Consider the following 22,812-nt stretch of genomic DNA (forward strand, 5'->3'; position numbering starts at 1 on the left):
CGAGTGCGCGATAGCCGTGTAGCTGACTTTTTCAAAGGTCACTACTACTAGCTGCACGAAACCGAGTGTGCAAACGTGACCCTCACCGCATCTGCCGGGGGCACAAGGTATCTGCGAAACTGATCCAGCGCAGCTGAGGGCCCTGGCAACCGCACGTGGCCACTTTTTTTCACTGGGTCGGGCTGCTCCGGGTCCTTCTTGTACACATAGCCCCGTTAAGCTCTCTTCCCGCCCGAGTTCGGTGTGACGTTCAGAGCAACTGGATGTTCACACAGTCGGTAAGGTAAGGACTTCCGCTCCTTTCTCCGTCACCAGCAATGTGTGCTCCTGTTGGATGAACACGAACAAAACGCAAAGAAAGCAAGTGCCGCGCTTGCGTCCCCCCCACTCGGGAAAACAAGATCTCACCGCTCACCGGGACTGGCATCCCTTATTGTCGCCAGTTTCGCGTTGGGGTATTTTCGGAGTCGTCGGGTATCTACTGGGCACTTGCACCGTCGAAAATCTTTCTTCCGAGGCAAGTCTAAACGACCACACCGTACAAGGGTGGTACCGTGTATCACCCGTATAGGGGGCTACCCGCTTGTCTGTTGGCTCTGAAGCCTGTGGCGGTGCGAGGGAGGGTAACACCGACTGCGGATACCTAAAAGCCGAGTTGCTGAGCCAAGAAGAAATATCGGAGGGCTCAACGTTACGCAGAAGTGTCCTGCATCGAGCTAAACAATCGCCCCTAGAGAGATCACACAAGAAGGTACGCATGTGCCGACAAGTGGCTGACTCTCGGTTTTTAGAGAAGCCGCCAGGGCCTCCTCTCTAACGCTCCAGAAGGCCGAAGATACATTAACACGGGTTACTTACGAACTGGGCTGCGCGGCCACCGTCCTGAGTCACAATCGTCCATCCGTCCCGCCAGGTGTACAGGTCAGCCGCGCCCTCGCACAAAATTGGTTCTGAGAGATACGAAACGCCGGCACGAAACTACGAAGGCGCTCCTCCACGGCGATAGTCATATCAACATCAGAAACACCATTACAGCTTTTCCGGTCTTTTTTTCTCAGCCGAACAGCTATCCGTCCAGCCCCCCTCAACGACCACATCAACGTACTCCCGAGAGTTCTGAACTGGTTCATTGGTACCCTGTCTGAACGTATGCAAATCCAACGTCGGCACGGGGCCCGAGGGCAGTGCTGGACACCCGCAGCCGGTCATGTCTGTTGACTGGGAACGCAGCTCGCAAATGGAGACTTAGTGGCAACGCATTACCGTATCACTGCTCAGTGAAGGGAAGGACGGCGCAGTCGCAACAGAGGTTGTTCTTTCGAACAGTAGTCCTAGGACGGCCAAACCTGGATTCAAGCAGGATGTGAGTAGATCTCACGGGCAACGGCCTTGACAGATCCATGCCTACAGATGCATACTCACTCACTGGGCGTACCAATAGTGAGAGTCTGGCCGCTGCGGAAGACGCCTTCAGTGTCGTTCGCTGGAAGGAGACAGCACAGGCGCCTGAAATGGCAGAGCTTAGTAGCTATCGGCGTTGTATCTGGTGCGCCTGCAACCCGACATGCGTGGGCGCAGCCAACGAAAGATTATCAGTGTCTAACGGGAAGAACATATCTACACGAGGCCGATGACATGGGCCGAGTCACACCGCAACCGATTCCATGCACAAACTTTCTGCCTGAAGCTATTCAGCACATCTCCTTGCCTGCGTTGGGGTCGCTTGCAGGGAGGAAAGTGTTGGGCTAATCCACCGCTCAGACACAATACATCAGCCGTAGCTAAGCACGTCGAGTTATTCGCAGGGCCCTGAGAGGGTTTGCCAGCAGTAACCTGTGCGCAGTACGCACGGACACCGAGAGACCCTGACAATCGCCCACCATCCTACTGCCTTACAAAGGGTGCACTGTGGCTCGCACATCAAATTCTCCGACCAGCACTTCGAACGGGAGGAACTTACCGCTGTGAGGGAAAAACTAGGATTGTCCAAGGAGCGTGTTCAACATGCTGTGATTCTCTTCAAGAACAGCAAATAACGGGCTCACCCTCAGGGGAAGTCCGTATTGTGAAAATAACTCACTGGCCGCCGGTAACAGGCAGAAGGCTTACGATAAACATGAGAGATAAGAGGGGGCAAGTGCATCCTGCGGCCAATGAAATGCCCACAAAACTCCCGAACGACGCTGAAGCCCCGCCCCGTGGCGAGAGTGCTGCGGAAGAAAAACGAAACCAGCCGAGGGGCGAAGAAAATCTCGAGAGGGCTGCGGGCTGCGGCGTACCCCGCGGGCGAAAATCAGAGAGCCAGTCTACAGGCAGGCTCGCGCTACAGCCCATATGACGGTTGGCACCGGATAGCTTAGTCAAGAGGTCACAGACGACATGTTCACACAGCTGCTGACACGTGCAAAACAACCGGGACCAACCAGCTAGCACCCGTTGCGCAGATGCTGGCTGTGACCTGGCTGCAAGGATTTTGCCGCGTGTTGAAACCGGAGGACGACTTTCGCGCAAGTACACACAAGCTACACGAAACAGACCATACACGAGTACAACGTTCACTTTTGACCTGAGAGGGCTGCTCCGGCGAAAGACGGAGCGTCCCGGCTATGTTTGAACCCAGCATCGCGCGTCAGCCGACTTACTGAATACATCTGCCTACTTCGCTGATTGGAACACCCGGCTGGACCACCTTAATGGCCTCCTCCAAACACGCCTGCGTAAACGAATGAAAAGGGGGCCCCAGGAGTGAAGAATCAGCATGGATGGGCGAGAAAAGATTCGCTGCGGGGGTCTTTCAGCACATCTCTCCTTTCCCCTGCCTCGGCTGAGCTAGTACTTATAATACCACCGAAAGGAAGGACAATGGAAAGTTCCACCATGCCGCTTCGCCTCACGCAGACGCGGATTTAACGGGACGAAACGACCGCCAGCCGAAAACTCAAGCACGGCTCTCTGGCAGATAGCTGTGGGTCACGTCTCAACCGTATCCGTGAACTACAAGACCGAGAAATGACAGTAATCTCCCGTAGAGGTGGAACCATTAGCAGTTGGGGTACCGATCGACTGATGCACGCCTGCTTCGTAAGCCGGGTAGTACAACAGAGTATCCCACCGCTTGATGCGTTTGACAGACCGCAGTTTTTGCAAGGAGGTATTCCCTACTTGGGTCGTCACTACAAGCTTGCGGTGTGTAGGCAAGACGTCTCCTATCATGGCTGTGCCAGCGCAGTCTCCTGACGAAAGCAGCACAGTTGGAGATTGCACGTGTATGGGACGACCGGAGTTGTCAGCGCGGCCACTGCGGATCTCGAAGCTTCCGCGTGCACGCGACGGATCTCCCGCGCCTTCCCTCTCTCATGCTGCACAGCCCTGCACACCACTTCAGGTGCAAGACGAAGCTGTCACTCCCACCCAGGTGTAGTCGCGCGAAAACCGCATCCGCCCTCACAAATACACATAATCTCTTTTCCACGGTATACAGTTTTCGAGAATTCCCGCGGCACACCCCGGAACAGCGACAATGTACTCAGTAGGGCTGTCCATTCTACGGAAGGGGTACTGAGGAGTTTTCCAATCTAGTACCGCAGTGCGCGCTGCTTCAGCCACTTGCTTGAGCAGCGATCGACAGTTCGCTGGCTGCCCTTTGCTAGCGCCAACAATTCAGCTTCTCTGCTGGGATGTACGCGGTCACTGAAAGTGAATTTTAACCAGTTTTCGAATCCTCACCGAAGTATCCATCCACGTACGCAGTACAGTCGAGGGTGATGATATCTCCACTTTGCAAGGGCCGCAGGTTCGGAATGCCGTGACAAACAGCTGCGGGCAGCAGTGACAAAGATAGCTCCGGCCGTTTTCTAGGAGAACGGGGGGGCTTGTGCCGCACGCACACCACCTGAAATCAGACTCTGCACAGCTGACCGGACACGCTGCCGACGAGCGACTTTCGCAGAGCACTGCCCACGGATGAAATGGAGGAGCCAAGATTGTAAGGAAGAGCGCTTTGCAGCGGCCAACGACGTTGGCACTGCGCTAGGACCGTTAATTCTGGTGGCGGCTACAGATTTTGATGACAGTAGCATGATTCCCCTGAGTGGTAGTCGTCCGAGTGGGCATACGCCGTCTTGGTAAGCACGCAGTCAGCTGGTACGATTTCATAACCTAGCTGAATCGCTCTTGTGGCATGATACATGCAAGTACCCTTTCTTGGCTCCAGAAGAGAAGGCCTGCTGCGGGTCCTGAAAGAAAAAAGTGGAGCAAGTACCTTCGTTCACAGACGCACAGACAGCCTTCGGGAAATTGTGGAAGTTGACAGCCGCCGGGTACGCACCGACACTGACAATATACTCATGGACAACTCTATCGAGGTCCTCTGTCGTTGCGCCTGCGGAGCGTCCTCGCCACACAAACATTCCAAGCATGTCATTGGTGAAAAGTGAAAATGAACACTTGTGCGTATTGAGCCCCACGTCCTTCAAAACCGAAACCGTCCTGAGCAGTGGAACAAGCGGAGGTAGCTAAAGAACCGACCCTGTTGATGGCATTCGCGCCTGGAGGTTCGGAAGCTCCTTCGAACTCCCGAGACACACAAGACTCCCGCGACTTTCTGTGATCCCGCGTACGTCCGTTGAAACAGTCGAGCAGATACACCGTGCCAGTTTTCCCGACACGAGTTGCGTGTGCGCAAGGCTACCACGAATACCGCGTCTTCCGCTTGCTTGACTAAACGAGGCTTAGTCTCTATGCGTAGGGGCACAGTAAGGAATCCTTCCGGCTCCCTCTCACAGCCCCCCGTCGCCTGACTATTTGCACACGCGGCCTGCGTGCGTCTCCCTGCAAAAGGTTGACTGCACGCACAACTTAGCCGCGCACGGACACACTTATTAGAGCACAGAAAGGCAGCTCCATGGGGACGAAGTCTAAAATAGTCTTTCATGAAATGCGTCAGCGTCACGAGGACCTATATGAGGTCATATTTCTGTTGGAGAGTACTCTCACCGCCTTGCAAGGGCCTAGACACGCTAGCGGTTGCAGGCCTTCAAAAGGAGAAGCCCACCTTCTTGCGCAGCTCTCAGACCGAGTTTAAGAGCATTTGCTGCCACTACACACGCTGCTTTGATTTTCTCGATAGCTTCTGAGGTCTGAACTTCTCCCGGTTTTTCTTCTTCAGATGACCGAAGGTCATCTGACCTTCCATCTTGACTACAAGCGTAAGGTGGCTTTGGAATACCTTCGGGAACAGGCTGAGCTGGGAGCACGGCGTACTGGCCTGATGAAGTCTCACAAAAAGACAGAAGTTACAAGAACTTCACAGGTGGCACTCACATGTGGGAACGAGCACGTGAGGCTTCCTTCTCTTAGCGAGCCCCTTTATCGCTTCGAGATAAAACAAGCAAAAATGAACTCGGGCATTAAGCGTTGTTCAACGTTTCCCTAAGCACCTTGCTTCGGAATGTAGGGGCACACTAAAGTCGGCAGCATGTCCGCACAGCAACCTCGAACTCGAAGATAACAGAAACTCACCCGACCTGACAGACAGCAGGGTGTCTGACTCCCTCAAAGCGGAACGGCTCGACAGCGGCCGGGCCTCTCACCCTGGCGACCATCAAGCAATCCGCCAACTCCTACAGTAACACAAACGGCTTTAGGAGTACTCATCCCTGCCGACAGGGAACCTTGTGGAGTCACATGTACGCCGCCACCACTGTCTGACTGGCGCATCCACAATATCGGACGCGAGAAAAGCTGCACCTACACTCAGTGATAGAACCACAAAGTCGGACTCCTCCAAGGCAATAGGTCGCAACTGCCCCCCTTTCTTCCCTGAGCTTAGCTAAATCATGCATTCTATGGCAATGTATTCGGAGCAGTCGCTGGTCCGCAACGATCGAAGAGTGCACGGGCAAATACGGCGCCGCTGTGCGATAACTGGGGAAGCGGAAGTACAAGCAGACAATGCACATGCGTTGGAGTGCCCGTGTTAGGACAGGTCCGGTGATTCTTTGACGCAGTTACATTCCACTTGATAGACTGCATCCTGTGCCCGCGCGCAGTCCTGCCGTTGACAGTTTGATATTCCAGGGCTTGCTTGGAAAAAATGATGCAGTGAGTGACTAAGAGACTGCCTTCAAAGACTGCTTGTTTCAAGATAAAAGAAAAAAACAGCGTGATCGCCGGCTGACTAGTAGCAGGCAGGCACGGGGAAGACGTCGTGAGTCGAGCAGGGGGCGCGCGTGAATACAGCTGGTAAGAGAACAAGCATGAGGATTCACGTCCCTGTCCCCCGCACTATCTCCATGTGTGTGTAGCTACACAAACGTCGTCAGCAGGAAGACACGGGATGAAACGGAAGCTCGACAGTTGCCCGGAGAGGATATCGTTTTCTGGTACCTTCAGCAAGAGTGGTTGGGAAACGCCTTTTCACTTGTTCGTTCCGACGAATGACGAGCTTAGGAGTCAGAAAGGCACTTCTTCGTGCCCCTTCGCTTGCTGTCGTGAACATATTCTTGAACATTTTGGTTGCGTATTCGCCGGATCTCCTGCGTTCCACGGTCATGAGGAGAGGTAGTGGATCGTGGCGCTCAAGATCGCTGTGAGTGCTCTCGGCCCTGCTGAAACATGGTTTTTTGGAAGCCTCGGACCTCGAGAAGACGCTGCCAGCGGTGTCCGAGTCCGTGGCGTTCAATGACTTTTGCGTGCGGGCTCGCAGGGGAAACAGGCGAAAGCGGAGTGAGTCAAAAGCATACACTGGAACCAGTATTTTTTGCCAGCCAGAGCCAGCATGGAGGAAAGAACCTTCGCGAGGAAAGTTCAACGCGTGGTTGGACATGCCCTCGTTGCAAGTCGGACCTGAAAAGCATGTCCAGAGAGAAGTCCTTCCACAGGATGTATGAAATTTGCTCGGGTGCTTAAAAACCACATTCTTTTTCCAGGGGCAAACAAGGCTGCTCCTGCAGAGAGTGGTTGGGCTTCGAAGAACGGAGGCGAAGGACATGACGCTTTCGTCGCTGCCACACGTGGAGAAAAAAAGGGCAATCGACGGGAACTGGAGGTTCGGGACAGATGCGTTACAGCAGTTAGCTGTCTTCTGAATTAACAGGCCGAAGTAACCAGCAAGGTGCTGAAGACCGCGCGCGCGGAGGGTGGGCAAACTATTTCCAGCCGGGTCATGCCCGCCCAGCCTCTCTAACAGGGAGCACACAGCACGAAGCTGATACACACAACGGACGCGAGGCGCGGTTCAAATACAGTAAAGAAAGCATGTACTGCATCTCAGAACACACGGTTCCAGAGTTTGGCATGTGAGTTAGAAAGTGAGGATTGCTTGCGCCGAGTGGTTGCTAGTAGAGATCTGTCATTCACGTGTCTCCTCACGGGTCAGATGCAGCGAGCTAAGTCTTCTGCTCACTGCCACTGGTAACAACGCGCCGCTTCTTCTTACAGTTCCAACTCACACACAACACATCGCGAAGTTTCTGCCATCCCGTCGCAGCCTCGACTGGAGAGCGGTGTAGAGTCTCTCCCGAAAGATTGACGCTGAAAGTTAGCGCTGTCGCCGTCGCAAGCACCTACGGGGGTTTTTCGTTCACGCGCAGACAAAACAGACACACGCTTCACGCTGGCCCCCGCTCACAGCCCGAAGTGGTCACCCCCTGCCCGCGGCTGCAATACGCGGTGCATGTACCCGAGGTCGCCCGTCGCGACATGCGAAGGCTGTAAGGGAAGGACAGCGAAAACCCCGGCAGCTTGGCATTTGTGTCGCCTTTTCCCGTACACCACCAGAGACTGCTTCTCCCAACTGGCTCACTTTTTTTCTCCGTGGCTGCGATAGTCTGCATTGTTCTCCGGTGTCCTGTTTCTATCTGAACCGTCGTTTCTCAGGTCTACTGTCGTGTCACTTAATGAGGGGCAGTACTTGTTGCCTGCGATGCCTTTAGAGTCTGAAGCGTACCCATCGCGGGCAGGGACCCCATCGAATTTTTCTTGCTGTCTGTGCGTCGGGGCGTCCGGTCGTCCTCTCTCAACCCTGTGTGATGAGCGGAGCCGGCTGCGGAGCTTTATTGTTCTTCAGTGCGGTTCGTGTGCTGGGGCTTTGCCTTATCTCTTCTTCCTATCTCTCCCCCATCGGCTGCATGCGCCTGCCTGGCACGCGTTCACCTCTTTGCGGCTGCGCTGTTTTGGAGGTGAAGCAGGCAAAACTGCGTGCTCGCCCTTCATACCTGCTACCTGATGCCGCGTTTCCTCTGTTGGATGTCGCTGGTCCCCTCCCGGAGTCCCGCTTCGTGTCTTTGTTCCAAGCACCTGTTCACAGGTCTTGTAACCAGCCGTGTTCCTTCCCTGTAGGCCACACCACTTCGCATCTCGTTGATCGTCTCGTCTCCTTGGGTGTTCAGACTCGCGGACTGTGCGAGGGCTCCGGTCGTAAGCCAGGCTGGTTACCTCTCTTTCCGCGGGATCAGTGCCATTCTCTGCCTGCCTTTGTCCACCAGCTCGGCCGAGCCCCTCTCGTCACTCCAGTTTCTTCCTTTGTCCGTCGTGTCTGCATATATCCCGGTCCACGTCTCACACACCTCCCCCACGCGTGGCGTCCCTGCTTCCCCCCTTTCCTGCCTGGTCCCGCACTCAGCTTCGGTGGTTTTCGCCCTCGGTCACTACGGGGGTGTTTCTCCCGTAATTGTCGTCAGACAAGCCTTTCAAGCGCGCCCCCACGCCTGTCAAGCACCATGGCATCCAGCAATTCATCTTGTCACGGCAAACCACAAATCGTGAGTAACTGCTGGTCTCCGTAGAGTCGGTGTGGGTGCCCGCCGGGTTGCTGTCAGATTGTCTGTTGTCCGACGCTAGTCGACGTTACAGTCACACCACTTTTGACGCAGGGTAACTTACAGAATTCTATGCGGTGAGGGCACTTGTTCGGAGGCCGGTCCCGTGTAGCTTTGGACCAAAAGGCGTCGTGCACTTCAAAGAGTACCTTTCTCCTTATCTTACAACGTGATTCGAAGCTCTGCTGGGTGCCTGGAGAGCCTCTTTCAGACTCTCTGACACTGTATCGAACTCCCGTCGTACTCAGTAAGACTGTAGGCTGAGTTCAAGTGACGGTGAGTAACTGGATGTCCGTGCTCGCGTAGCATAACAGGATTCAGTACACAACCAGTCGTCTCTCAATCCCGAGTGGCGCTTTTCAACGCGGTGCTGCAGATGATGCTCGCGGTTCTAGGCAGTGTGTTCCGAGGGCCGGAGAAGTACAGAGAGCCAAATGCACACAAGAGAAGACATTTTGGAAGGAAGGTGACCCGGTGTTTCTGCGGCTGCGAAAGTTATGGGCGGTGCACAAAAGAAGGTCACAGTTGTAAAACTGGCGTTCTGTTTCCTTCCTTCAGGTGTTCGTTCTTGGTGGCCCTGGTGCAGGCAAGGGAACCCAATGTGAACTCCTCACGAAGCATCACAACGTTGTTCACATCTCTGCTGGTGAGGTGGCAGCTACTCTGGCGGTCCTCGGGAGGAGAAACGCTTGCTCGGACACCCAGGCACGTGTGAAAGGGTTACTGTAGCACTCTCGTGCAACGGTCCAGATATATCCGTGTTGCAAGGTATTCGGTTTGAGGGGTCGGCCGTTTTTGATCTGACCAGGTCTGTATCCAGAGAGAATGCTACTACATATTCTTGGCCGTGAATTGGGGAAGCCTGCCACTACGCCCTTCCCGGACTTTCTCGGTGTGACGATCGATCTGCCACTGCTTTCACCATACCGCACTTGTCTGCCGGCACGGGCGCTCACCCCTCAGCCCTCTTTTTAGATACGAAACACCAGTCCGCACAATAAGACGCCGACACTTACCTACAGATACCCGTCCAGCTGTGTATACGTATGCGGATTCGAATACGCCAATAACCGACGGCAGGTGGATGATCGGAAGGCGACGCGGGATTGTTAAACCGCAGTCAAAACTTTGTACAGTCAGCGCTCAGCAGGCCTTGTCTTGCTCACATCGACTGCGGGATGAGTTTGACATTTGTCCTTTTGATAGTATATGTTGGCAATGCTACGATTTCCTGTCTATTGCCAGTCATCTCGCGTCCGTCTTCTTTCCGACAGAGCCGTGCACGGTGTGGTGCTGCCCTAGTCCTGTTGTTTGCAGGGGACTGTCTCCGAGAAGAGAGGCAGAGACCAAACAGCAAGGACGGCGAACTCATTCAACAGTGCATCCGGGAAGGTATGCTGTGAGCTCAGCCGCTACGTGGAATGCCGGCACCAGGTGTAGGTACCGAACTGCGACCACGGATTGCATGGTCAACTGTAGTTATTCCGACCGGGTCTTCCTTGTCTGTAGTTCGTGAGCTCCCTTTTCCGTGCGCGAGTGTGAGCGTCACCAACGGTATGATTTTTCTCTATTTGTTTTCGTGTAAGGCAAGGCGCGTTCTCTACGCCGTCCCACTGGCTGATACGGGAAGGTCTGTCGTGTCGGTAGCCCAGGCGGCGTGGTCGTTTACCTCTTAGTGTGGCCACGCACGCGAAGAACAGAAGAAGAAGCGCCAGCCACTCTGCGGGCGAGGGGAGTTTACACAGCCGAAGGAGTTGGCATCGCACTTGGCCTCTCCGTACCTACCGTGGCTTCCTCGACACTACAGGTAGCCCGTGGCAACGCAGTGCGTACTCGGATGAGCGTCTGGGAGTGACATCATCCTTCACGAGGCATACCCCCCTAATGTATCTTCCTGACGGATGCAGGCAAAGGCGAGGCAGAAGTGATGTACTTATGTGTGTGCCCATGGATGCTACATGGACCCTGAGTCATGTGCAGTCGCGACATGAGGCACCGCATCGTGCACAGAAGTTCTTTTCTTCGGTCTCCCGCTGGAGCGAAATTCTTCACAACGAGAGGGCTGATAGTGACGGTCCGGGTGTGGACAAAGGCAAGACGCAATGTCGACCCCCTGCTGACAGCGACCCGCTCAAGTCCACGGTTTCTGCAAATCGGGAGTAGTAGTCCGTTCCGTGGCTTGTGCTTGTTGCAGGTCGGATCGTACCAGTGGAAATCACCCTGACGCTTCTTCTCAAGAAGATGGTGGCAAACGGGTGGTCACGTGTCTTTCTGATCGATGGCTACCCCCGCAACCAGGATAACCTTAACGGGTGGCTCGCGTTTACACATTCGGAGAACTTAATTGAAAAAATAAACCAGATTCGCTCTTCGGAACCCGGACTAGCCTGTCAGTGTGATGCAGTCTTGCGTCAGCTCGAGGATGAGGTGCAACAAAACGAACAGGAAACCAACGAGGTAAACAGGCGCAGCGGAGTGGATCTTCGCTTTTGTTTGTTTCTCGACTGCCCAGAAGAAACAATGGAGCACCGTCTACTAGAGCGTGGGAAGAGCAGCGGACGGGCAGATGATAACGCCGAAGCCATCAGAAAGCGATTCAAGACGTTTAAGGAGGAGACTATGCCAATCGTCAGATACTTCGAGCAGAAGCAGCTCTTGAAGACGATCGATGCGTCCCACTCCGTGGAGGAGGTGTGGGGATGTGTCGATCCCCTTTTCAGAAGCCTATAGGCTGAACCGCGGAAGACAGTCTAAGCAAGTTGCAGCTAGTTCGAGCACAACCAGGCCTTCTTTCATGATTGAGCCCAGCGCAGGTGAGAAGTCAGCACTCTGCAGAAGTCCGGGAGAAAATCAAGTTCGGCTGCCTACCGTAGACAGTCGCGTACGCTGCGACGCTGTACAGCGCAAGGGGCGGTCTGTGATTGAGAACTGTCGGACGTGCTCGGACAGAGGATAAATATTATTGTCCAGGGGGATGCCACTTCGGGAGGTGTGGGGTGCATAAGGGACTGCTGCTCCGCTACCCACTGCCAGCCTTCACGTACTGCGCTCCAGTTCGCCTGATTGCAGGACGACTGACTGCGGGTCGGCGCTTGAGGAAGCCGCGGCGCCTTGGTAGCCGCTGTGCTAGCAGTGCCACTAGCTATCGTAGGTAGAGCCCTTTACTGGCGGGAACTGCAGCCGGAGCTGAGGACCCGCAGGGCGTCAACCCGCGTTCTGGCTTGCAAGTCGGAACTGCGAATCTGTTGTTCGGAATTAACTGTGCTGGCCGCGCTGCCACGCCTTTACGGTTATTGAGACTTCGACTGAGGACCCTGGTAGAATTTTGAAGAGACAAACCGTTCTTCCTGAGGCGAGGCCTGCTTTGTGAGACGTGCAGGGACATGCAACAATTGTTATGCGTCAAAAATCGGACTTTTATATACTATATCCACAGCCTGCAACCGTGCTCCCACGTCGCACCGGACAAGCCCTCGAATGGCTTCTCTCATTTGTCGATGCTGCTCTGAAGAAGTGGCGGGCAACTCGCCGAGGGTAAGGGAATCACTACACTCTTTCCCTCGGAAGTTTGGTGTTCCGCCGCCGGTGTAAATCTTGTAGAGCAACAAGCCAAGCCCGAGTGCGTCGTGTGCAAACGCGGCGCGGCGTGTGGACCGCAGCAAGTAGTTGTGAGCAAAGGTGGCATCGCCGAAGTCCCCGATCAGTAGTTCGCCGTCTTTTCGCACGAGGACGTTTTTGTCGTGAATATCCCAGTGAACGAGCCCGAGGCGCTGAATGTTTGCTGCCGCTGATATCACCTTCTTCATAGCGTACAGCTTCGCATCCGAAGACCACTCAACAAGAGGCCTACCAAAAAGAAGTTTCAAGCTGCACTTCATGAGTGGTAAAAAAAGGACAGAATTCCAGGCTATTAAAGGAGATTTTGTCCCGTAGATGACGCGAGGCTTGTCCAGCAGCCGCCGAACAGTGTTCCCAACGGCCAGCCCTTGCTTAACCAGGTCTTCCGTGGTGTACTTGCGGGATGCGTGCGCTACGATAGCTAGCTCTTGACTCAGTTTCCACATCGCGACGAGAGGGAGCTCGAAAATCTGGTTTTTCCTTCCGATGTAGATTTTTGCAGCTTTTTTTTCTCCGGTCCTGGTGTCCGTCACCTCAAACACTACACCCCGTGTACCATAGCCCACAACGCGGCCGCGGACCATTCGCCCGACGTCCCCCGTTGCCGTGGTTGGTGTCACGGAAAACGGCCTTCCCTCCGGCACAATCTCCTGGATTAGGTTCCCGATACTAGTCGCTGGTGCTCTCTGGTGCACTGCATCATCTTCGAGAGCCGATACCGAAGCTCTGAACCATTGCTTCCCGGCCGTCTCAATCCTTGACCACTCTGCTTTGTTCGATTCCTGTGAATTCTCATCTCGCACCAACACCGCACATCTTCAATGAAAAGTATGCAGGTACTCCTGAGAGGAAAGTGCGTTCAGCCTGTATCTCCTCGTTTCCCCGGAGCACTGGAGCATGCCTCTCGTCTGTAGCAAGACGGAGCATGATTGAGGAGGTGGTCACGACAGTGGCCGGCTATTCACCGGGTTGGACCCGGCGAAGTTTTCTCGTGAAAACGGGTTGCTGTCAAACTGAAGTAGTAATACCGTGCACGGTTCACAAACCGCTAATGGTGAATGAAGTGGAAAGCGGGTATCGAACGTGCGACAGCTTCACCTGTTTGCCGGCCGGTCGCCTCACCTCGCACGTCACCAAAGCACAGAGCAGGCTGATGGCGAGGAACGAGGCGGGGATTGTCCTGCATATCATTGCTTCAACAGAATCAGATCGGGTAAGCTCGTAATCAGTTGCCCAGCGTCGCTGCAGCTAGTCTTCTGCTCTGTCACCTGCGGGCTCCCGGCCGAGCATACGTTTTTTTCAGGTCTTTTTTCTTTTTCGTCTCCACTAGAAAACGAGCCGCTGATCTCTGTCTAGATAGGAAAAAAAAGATTGCGTCACTGTCAAATCTCCCGAGAGTGTATCGAGAGGGGAACACACTTCTCGGAACCTCCCGTAAAGCCTCTGCCAGCGGAGAGTGACGACATCAGCTTTAGGTGTGCAGACGCACCAGGGCCGCTCCAGATCGTTTAGCGGGACGGGAGACAAGGCAGGTTGTGCCGCATGCGAACGAGCGTCGGAGTAGGGTGTTGAACAACTGCTGATAGACGGGCGAAGAGCCAGGCTGCCGTGCAGAGGCCACCTTAGAGACAGTCGAGAGAGCCCCAGAAGTCCCAGGGGAAGCCTGATACACGCTTCATATCATGAGCCCTGTGTGTTCAAAGTGACGCTGTCGCCGATCGCCGAGTGGTCGGACCGGGCCGTTCTCCGCCGTGGGACGACACTGACCGAAACCTCCAGCGGCATACATACAAAAAAGCGGGGCTGGGAGCAGCCGTGCAAGACGGTCCGGAGGTTCCTGAAAACGGACAAAAGCCGCAGCGACCGCCCAGTGCCTGATGATCGCCACCAGTGCGGGAAAGCCGAGGCGCTCTTTGTATATTCGGCTGTTTGACAGCATACGGACCGGCTGAGTGTAGAACAAATGCCGAGAAACTGTTCCCTGAAGCCGACTTCATCTGCTGCAGCGGCTGTGGGGCTGTCAGCAACTTCGCTCCGCTACTTCAGACCCCTCTGCATTTGTGCCCGCCTTTTGTCACTTAAGTGCGGGACTGCTGTTTGAAAGTGCGAAAAGCGCCTTCCTGTCTTGTCAGGCCAGTTGCCAGGTAGGCTGTGACACCTCCCCCATAAAGCCTCTGCATTACCAATGTGCTACACAGTCAACACACGAGAAGCCGGAAGCTGCCTCATCATTTCATGCCGGGGCGTAACGCTGAATGCATCCACCAAATCGCTCTCAGTTGGTAAGAGCACGCTCCCGGAGCTGGCAGTATAGGCCATGAATATCCATTCAGACTGTCACATTGTATCCGCTTAGAGAAGGCTGAAGTGCAAACGCAAAAAGCCTGTCCTAGCGTCCTGGACGTTGGCCGCGCCTTCAAGTACTAGAATTACTCCGGTGTGAGAGGCTTTCTGTGGCTTCACATCGTGACGGCACAAATGGTACTGAACGACTCTTCACGGTAAGCCAGGTCAGGGCGCAAATCTCTTGCCAGCACACCTGCGCGTGGAAGTGTAAGGGAGGATCCCGAGCACTGTCTGAGAGTGTGACACGAACGTACCACGGCAACGGTGTACGCGGGAGTCCTGAAGGCCCCACCAAAACTCCCGTCTTCACCGCATGGTGGAGCCTTCCCACGGTCGGCTGACTTTGCTGAGTAGACTGTACTCAATCCCGCCTATGACTGCCGTTCTCAGCAGAAGCATTGCCAAGCTGGCACCGGACACCACTGAAAGCCCCTGAATCCTCCCCGTGTGCAAGGCGCCCATCTGCTACTGACCCAGCCATGCCAACGCGCACGGCAAGCGCAAACCGTGGGCGCTGCTTCATAGACTGTAAACGTGCTGTCGCGTACCACGTCGAAAGGACGTCCGAACGAGGACCTTGCAAAGGCCTAGAAATCCATAGCCTCCTGGACGGCGACGGAACAGTTTGCAGACACAACTCATTGTTGCCCCAGCAAGGGTTCAGAAACAATACAATCAAGGTTCTCCCACGCGCATCGACCTGCTCACAGTCTCGGCAGCTACCCAGAACCGTGCTTCGGATGAGCAAGATAATCCTCTTTCTTCCACCCCCACAACACCGCTGCTTCTCGGAGAATTCTTTACTCAACGCAACCGTTCGCTTTAAGCACGGTCAGAATTGCTGACAGGTCCTCGGGGCTTGTCCCGCAGCAGCCTCCCACCGCTGTAACGCCGCCGTCAATCCACGACTTCACTTGAGACGCCAGCAGGTGGCCGTCACATCGGACGCCTCCCGCACCCTCCGACCCGGAGTGTGTTCTTTTCTGCTGCCGAGACACGTGGCAAAGACTTTGTCTCACCACTGTTTTGCTCGCAGGACGTACGGGTGTGCTGGCCCCGGGAATCTTCTCGACGCCGCGTACGCTGCTCTTGAATGGTACAACAGTGTAAAGTCCGGCCAAACGACCGGCTGAACCCGACGAAGCGGGGTAGCATTCAGTATCAGTCGGCGCCGTTTCCCGGCTTTCAGTGCTATGGGTGCTTCTGTCCGTAGAAAAAACACTTCTCGGAGCTTCAGCGACTTTCGAACCAGGTGGAAGACCAACAGATGGATTTCTCCAAGGCTCGTTGTTAGGGTAGCAGAGAGTAAACAGTCCTGAAATGTCCCGTGTTTTCTCCAAGGGTGCTGCAAGCGACTCTAGGAGTGAGGGCTCACACAGCAAAGGCGTCATGAGAGAGATGGGTGAACAGTTCACTCCTACTGCCGACAAAAACCTGTGCCGAGCGTCGAGCTGAATGGACAAACACGCAGAAACACAAACCGGCAGCTCGCTAATCTAACACCATATGTGGCCTTTCTCGCGCGCCTCCGCCTGCGCGGACTGCTCGCGGGTGCCACAAAGCCCGGGAACCACGCAACCACTTGCCAAGTCTTCATGCCCCATGACTCTGTTTCAAGAGCTGAGTTGACTTAGAGTCTCATACCGCAGTAGCTGGCAGTTTGGGATCCGCACTCGAGTACTGAGGATACAGAGTTGTTGCGACAGCATCAGCCTGCTAAGAAAACGAGGGGATCAGAGAGACACACCTCTGGACGGCTGTCTGACCGTTGACCCGAACTGGAGAAACCTAAGCAAACACTTCACGGGAATCTCTTGAGACGACTCGCTGAAAGATAGTGTTTGACTCGGCCACTTCATCTCTCATAAGCGAACGACACCTCGGGCTCCCTTTCGACTCGCCGCGCCAGTTGGTCGCTTTCGCAGTGAGACAGCGAGCCTGAAGTCTCACCCTCAAGATCTCGCTGACAACTTCTCTGAAGTTCTCCCCACTTGATAAGCTTGTGGGACTCCTGCATTCACCAAGGCCACAGCGGGAGACCGAGCACGGCTGTGTAAACAGCACTGCTTGTACAGCGTGAGCACGCATTTGTTCTAGTACACGGCTTGTAGAAGCCCGGCACGCAATCGATCACCAGCGAGATCAGACACCAGGTCAAAGCGTCACCAGACACACTGCAGACAACTGAAGAAGGCCCTTCTGTGCAGACTGTGAAGCTCGAGGTTCCCGGGAACTTGACCGCTTTGAAAAGCTAACAGCCGACCGCGAACGCACCGCGTAATAGCTACGAAGACAGCAGTGATGCAAGCTTGAAACAACTCTATGAGCAGCGGATTACTCAGGTTGACACCCACTGTCTACTCCGTGCAGACAAATTGCCTTGATGCGTCAGCAGCACTCCTTTAAAGCAAACACATCCCTTTGCGAGCGCGCGTTCTTTGCTATCTGAAGTTTTCAGTTTCTGAAAGATGCGTACCCAGTACGCAAGGGTCGCCGGAGGGACAGCGTCCACGCTAATCTACATGTTCCCCACAGCTACAGCTACTACACTGCCAGAGCTCACTTGCAACTGAAGGAAAACCAGACTCTCCCCTGTAGATCAGGGAACTCCCGAAGAAGCGACAGTATAGCCTTAGAGAAACAGAGAAGGAAAAAGAAGAAACAGTCGGCGGATCACGGCACTCCAAAGCCCCTAGAAAGCTGTTGCAGTTTCCTCCTTCTCCACTCACAAGAAACGCACACAGCTCCGCTTCCTTTGATCTTAACCGGCGCGACCACTGCTTCAGACGTCGACGGACTGCAATCTCATTTCGATGGCAATGCTTCCTACGAAAACCACTACGGCTATTGACACCTGCCCGTAGATAGCTCCCAGGTGTGAGTGGAGACCACTGCTTGGTGAGTCTAGCCACACTGTCACGACCACAGAGAGTCAAACCGAAAGACGCGCTCTGGGTTCTTCAGATGATCACACAGATCATTCCAGAAAGCAGTATATCCTCAAGACGTTCTTCACTGTCCAGTCCTTCGGCAGCAAAAGAAGCACGAGGAAAGAACGTCTGTCTGCGTCTCCATTCGCATGCTTCTTGACTAAGTAGATTGCGCTAGCGGATCGACCTTTGCTTGCCTGACACGGTCTCAAGTGACGGGCATACCGGTAGATCACAGCCGCTTGAGAGGATGGTTGTCACGGGTTTCTGAGAAACGCTAGGTGGTCAACGTCGAGCTATCCCCCCACTGGACATTGGAACTACTCAGAAACCAGCACATTTACGCAGACGCCGGGCAAGTTCCTCCGGTCAATCCAGCGGGATTCTCGGCGAAAAAACGTATCCCGAATAGTATCCGTGTGATTGTTCGCTCCACTTGTAGCGTGTATGCCGTCGTGCAACACACTTGATTCCGAATTAATGCCGCACCTTCGCCTCTGCGCTCTCAGGCAAAGTCTCAAACACCACTGCATCGAGAAGCCCCGGGCTCGACTGCAAGGCGGCTTCCAATCTGCAGCAGACGTGCAGAAGACACAACAGGTGACTGCGATGTGGGACACACGCTGACCGACGAAGGGTGATCAACAGCAAAAAAGAAAGCTGCTTCAACTAACTAGCCAGACTGGGAAGAGAAACACATTAGAGAGCATCAAGGCCATCACAGCTACCAGCCCCGCTGGTCAGCACGAACCCGGGTCCGGCTGCACTAGCTGTACAAGGTCTTCTCTGCAACCGCCTACACTTCCGATATCTCTTGGTTCAGAGCTGAAAATAGTTGAACACAGCGCAGCCCGTGATCCTCGTTCACCACACTGTGATATGACTGTGGCGAGTTCAGAAACCCGTCTGGAAGACGCAGTACCCACGCGGTGAAAGCGGCTACTAACTGTAAAAACCTCGTTTCACGGCTCATCACTCCAGTTTGACAGTGAGCCTGGAAGCCGTCTTCCACTCCATCCCAGGCACCGCGGTACAGAACTGAGAAAAGAACGAGTATGCAGACATGCGAAAGCACGCACAGACTTCGGCAGGACGGACGACCACAACAAGAGTCAGTTCCTTGCCAATCAAACACCAGCTGCAACCCCGTGCTGCTTACCTCCAACGATGAAAGGCCTGAATTTCCTCAGCAGGAACACCGTAGTTCCCCCGATATTCCTCGCCTCCGCCCAGCGCCGCGCCATACGATCCGTTGCTTAGGATCACCTTGAGCTGAGGGGGCAACGAATACACGTTCTCTGCTAAGATTTGACTTCCTCTTCCGAGTGTGCTGGTGTGGAAGCCAGCTGGCTGAACTGTCAACAAAGCAAACGGGGCGGGAGAGAACCGTCCCTCGCTGCATCTCAATAGTTTCAGACGAAAAACAGCACACCCAAGAACGGTTTACTTCACTCGTAACGTCCATTCTCATTTAAAGCGTGACAGCAGCTTTCTTATCCCGTCCGACGATATCCCCACGTCCCACCAGCAACGACAAGCACCCGGCTGGTTCGTGACGACTTGCATGAAAGTCCAAAGCGAGCAGCACGGCCCACTCCGTGGCATCGAAATCTCCATCCACGCGTGTGGTGTTGGCATCCTCTGACGATCGCAGACACGCGCCATAAGCACCACCACACCCGAGAATTACTCTCCACGGGCGCACGCGCCAATGAAAACAAGTAAGAATACAACCGACAACGGGAAGAGAACAGCGTTGTGAATAGAGGAGCTATCAAGAGGACCAAAGGCGCACTAACTCCACTCTTTCGCGTCTCAGGCAGGGCTCGCAAAGAGAGGCTCTAAGGTACGAACGACCTCCCCACGCGCGCCCACTTTCTTCCGTCGTGAGTGCTCTTCCTCTCCACCAATGGTTCCTAAGATCTCCCTGGTCCCCCTATCTGAGACTTCTTTCTCTCCGGTACCCTCTTCACCCTCTTGAGAATCAGCCGGGCCACCGGCCATAGCAGCCTGCCTTGCCTCATCCGCCAATACAACTGCTCTCCGCACGGTCTCAGCAGCCTCTGCGGCTGAGAGACCTATCTGCGTTAGGCCCTTTAGCGATGCCTAAACAGTGAGAGGACAAGACTTGACAAGGCGAGTTCAGGACACATTTTCTGCTGACCGGTGCCGCTTGGCGCCTGATATCTGAACAGCCGGAGAGAAGAGAAAAGAAGGCACCCGTAGAGCGCCGTGATCTACGTCGCGACAAACCGCCATCCATCGTATGTCTGAGAAGACTACGAGTCACGCGGATTCAGAGCAGACTGGACGGAGAATACGCAATACAAGAAAGAGGAGTGAGCGAGAGGGATCACAGAAACACATCACAAACGAAACACCAGAAAACGAGCGCCACGCTAAAATACTGCGACAAAGGAAGCGAAAGCATAGAAAAAGAAGAAGCACAACGAGAAATCGACCCGCGCTACACTTTCTCTCCGTTTGCCCGATCACTACTTGCTCTGCGTCTCCCTTGGACCGTAAAGCACCGCACCAGAAGATATCATTGTTCCACCAGATACTCCATTGTTTACACAAAAGAATCCAGTACCACCCGCGACTTGTCCTGAGGGGAGTACACCATGCTATCACGAACATCCCCCGAAGGGTATGCTACCTGATAAGTGGCCGTGAAAGCGACATCTGCTCCTGCAAGGTAGAAGTCTAGATGGGCCTGTCGGATCAAGCTGGGTGCCTGTGTAAAACCTCAAAAAGGAAACGCGACCCAATACAACACAGAACACAGAAATTGACTTGACGCACTCCCACTGACACCCAATGTACCCAGACCCTAGTGCCCGGTTTGGGAGAGAGAGATCAAAAAATCAACTGAGGGAACACAGTTGAGAATCGAGACAGAAACGACCTCAGTGAAACATGTGCAAGCAGTCACGAAATCTTTAGTACACTGAGACCATCTTTTGGGGAGCCCACTCGGACAGTTTTGTTAAGAACAGATTCTTTCGCGTGCCGCCACGTACAGTCCCCGAATGAATTTCCATACCACCTGGTCTGGGACATTCCAGGACTGCTAAGCGAAGGAGGTACGCCTAAAGCTGAGTGGTGGCCGATACCCCCGGCCTGACTAACGCAGACTCTACCGCGCCACGCTTACGCTCCGGTTCGTGTTTTTCTCTTTTCGTCTACCAGAGAGGACACATTAGAGTATTCTAAGGGAAAGTGAATATACATATGTAGACGCCGTTGGTATCTAGGGCCAGCAAAACGCAGACAACAGCGCCTTTGTTTCGACACGGTAGCCCAGCACACGGGCCAGCAACAAACAGTACAACACACTGAAGAACCGTAGAAGAATGAGTCATATTGCGTGCTGGCGACCGACAGGTGGTAGTCCACTGATCTCTGCTGCTGTCTCCTGACAAAACGCGGCCTGATGACAACAGATAACTGAACAGCGGTTTGGGGTTTGGTGGTGAGCAAGAGGCAGATTACGAAGGCCCACTAGAGGCACCGCCGCGAGTACACAGTCAGACCAAGCTCCCCGAAAAGAGGAGCGAGAAGGGAACCAGGACAGGGACGGAAAGCGCGCACGAGCGATAACAGAAGCCCGGGGCGAAAGGGGACTGACTGGAACAAGAAACACCCGTATGAGGGAGCGAGTGGGACTGGATCCCAAGTGAGGCCCCCCCTCTCTACTGGCCAGGCGGTACGAACGCCACACCATTTCTTACGCAAGGAGCACCCTGACACGCCGCCCACCACGCGCGCACAGTAACCTATTGTGTTTGTGGCAGAACCTAGTATTTAGCCGCAAGGAAGAGAGTGAGGACGCGAGCGGTGCGCTCTTTCCTTTGCGCTTATGATGGCCAGTGCCAGTGCTGAGAGCCCCTAAAAAATAGGTAACGGGACTTCTCTTTCTCCAGTGTGGCACGCATGCCGGCGTCTCCTTACAGAAACAAGTGCTTGACTGGACCAGACGGGACTATTTTCGAACTTGGCGCCCAGTGTTCTCAAATGAGTGCCGAGGCCGCCATCTAAGAGAAGAATTTCTCTCGAATCTCGGTCTGCTGCATCCAGGCGGCAGAAGTCGGTCATCTCGCTGAGACAGGGAGAGCGTCGCCAGTCAGCAGGCTTACAAGGAGCGAAGTGCCGCGGGACTCTTCAGGTGTATGAAACCCGGATGTGGCCGGACGTTGTTATGCAGTGTTCTAATAGGAACAGTCTGTATGAGACACATACGCGGGAACCAGACTAGAGGCCTCTCCCATGAGAGAAATACACCATGGGGAGAGATGGACCCGCCGCGATAGTTGAGAAACTGACAAAAGAAGAAAAAAAAATCTCCCGCCTGCGCGCCGGGACGAGTAAGCCTGAACAAGCGACTTGGTCGGTACATCTACGAAGGCGAAAAGAAAGCTCCAAAATGAACAGGAAGACGCCAACAGTGGCTGCGGAGCGGAAGTGGCACACTCCGCGAGCTTCCTGCAAGACAGGTAGCACCCCCGGGATTGCCGGCGCAAAACGCGAGCCAAGCAATTGCCTCAGACGTGCTGGTACGCAGTCGCAAGCGTGACTGTACTTGAAAAAAGTGGTCGCTGGCACTCTCAACGACGAAGCCAGCCACTGACGTCGGCCACGAAGAGAAGCTCCGTATTGTCACTTGGTCCTAGGGGCCCGCCAATGTTTCAGACCCTCCCAAGAGCGTTGCAGGCAACCCGGACGGTGCTTAAGGAAGTTAGAGACGCAAGGAGGTGAACCGGACCCCCGGTATACTGCGTTGACACTGGCGCCGACCTTATCTGAGAGGCACTCCACGGTGCCGTGTTGCTGAGTCGCAGCTGACAGATTGGCTGGACTGTCGCAGTGTTTCTGAGGCTGTAACAGAAGTCTGAGAGTGTGCTCAACGTCTTCCTGTCCTGAAATAATAACATGCGTAGCGCCGCAAGTAATAGCGGGGGGGTGAAACTATTGGAACCAACCAAGGCGTCCTAGCCCACATCGGACCGCAAACTGTGACGTTGTGCGGCGCCTCCGCGTGGTGTGCCGTGCCGTGCCTTGCCGTGCTCCATCGCGTTTGCGAGTGACTTCTGACCGTG

General features: G+C 54.6%; 3 protein-coding genes across 3 annotated transcripts; 1 reads left to right on the forward strand and 2 right to left on the reverse strand.

Moving 5' to 3' along the window:
* Positions 1 to 202: 202 nt before the first annotated feature.
* Positions 203 to 6,511, reverse strand: CSUI_006958 (methionine type i; the record flags this gene model as incomplete). Its single annotated transcript, XM_068067108.1, has 11 exons — positions 203 to 327; positions 859 to 950; positions 1,436 to 1,552; positions 2,110 to 2,210; positions 2,643 to 2,713; positions 3,163 to 3,233; positions 3,709 to 3,816; positions 4,262 to 4,381; positions 5,054 to 5,266; positions 5,592 to 5,705; positions 6,388 to 6,511. The coding sequence occupies 11 exons, from the start codon at positions 6,509 to 6,511 to the stop codon at positions 268 to 270; spliced, it is 1,191 nt and encodes a 396-aa protein (XP_067920914.1). The 3' UTR covers positions 203 to 267.
* Positions 6,512 to 7,645: 1,134 nt separating this feature from the next.
* CSUI_006959 (ump-cmp kinase) lies at positions 7,646 to 13,304 on the forward strand. The gene is made up of 4 exons (XM_068067109.1): positions 7,646 to 8,762; positions 9,378 to 9,465; positions 10,137 to 10,211; positions 11,014 to 13,304. Exons 1-4 carry the CDS (start codon positions 8,031 to 8,033, stop codon positions 11,547 to 11,549), a joined length of 1,431 nt encoding a protein of 476 aa, XP_067920915.1. The 5' UTR covers positions 7,646 to 8,030; the 3' UTR covers positions 11,550 to 13,304.
* On the reverse strand, positions 13,093 to 21,790 carry CSUI_006960 (homocysteine methyltransferase; the record flags this gene model as incomplete). Its single annotated transcript, XM_068067110.1, has 9 exons — positions 13,093 to 13,219; positions 15,588 to 16,234; positions 16,734 to 16,794; positions 17,347 to 17,414; positions 18,203 to 18,284; positions 18,873 to 18,985; positions 19,589 to 19,819; positions 20,373 to 20,450; positions 21,668 to 21,790. Coding segments are annotated over 9 exons (1,530 nt in total), but the record flags the coding sequence as incomplete, so codon positions are not given.
* Between the last annotated feature and the right edge of the window lie 1,022 nt (positions 21,791 to 22,812).

This window comes from Cystoisospora suis (genome assembly GCF_002600585.1).
Source record: "Cystoisospora suis strain Wien I chromosome Unknown contig_3588, whole genome shotgun sequence".
Lineage (NCBI taxonomy): Eukaryota > Apicomplexa > Conoidasida > Eucoccidiorida > Sarcocystidae > Cystoisospora > Cystoisospora suis.

What these genes read in the sequence shown, in the direction of transcription:
- CSUI_006959 (XM_068067109.1), top strand. Translation starts at nt 8,031, where the DNA reads ATGAGCGGAGCCGGCTGCGGAGCTTTATTGTTCTTCAGTGCGGTTCGT. An exon ending in CGTTGTTCACATCTCTGCTG is followed by an intron (nt 9,466 to 10,136) that starts GTGAGGTGGCAG and finishes TGTTGTTTGCAG; the next exon opens with GGGACTGTCTCCGAGAAGAG. An exon ending in TCAACAGTGCATCCGGGAAG is followed by an intron (nt 10,212 to 11,013) that starts GTATGCTGTGAG and finishes TGCTTGTTGCAG; the next exon opens with GTCGGATCGTACCAGTGGAA.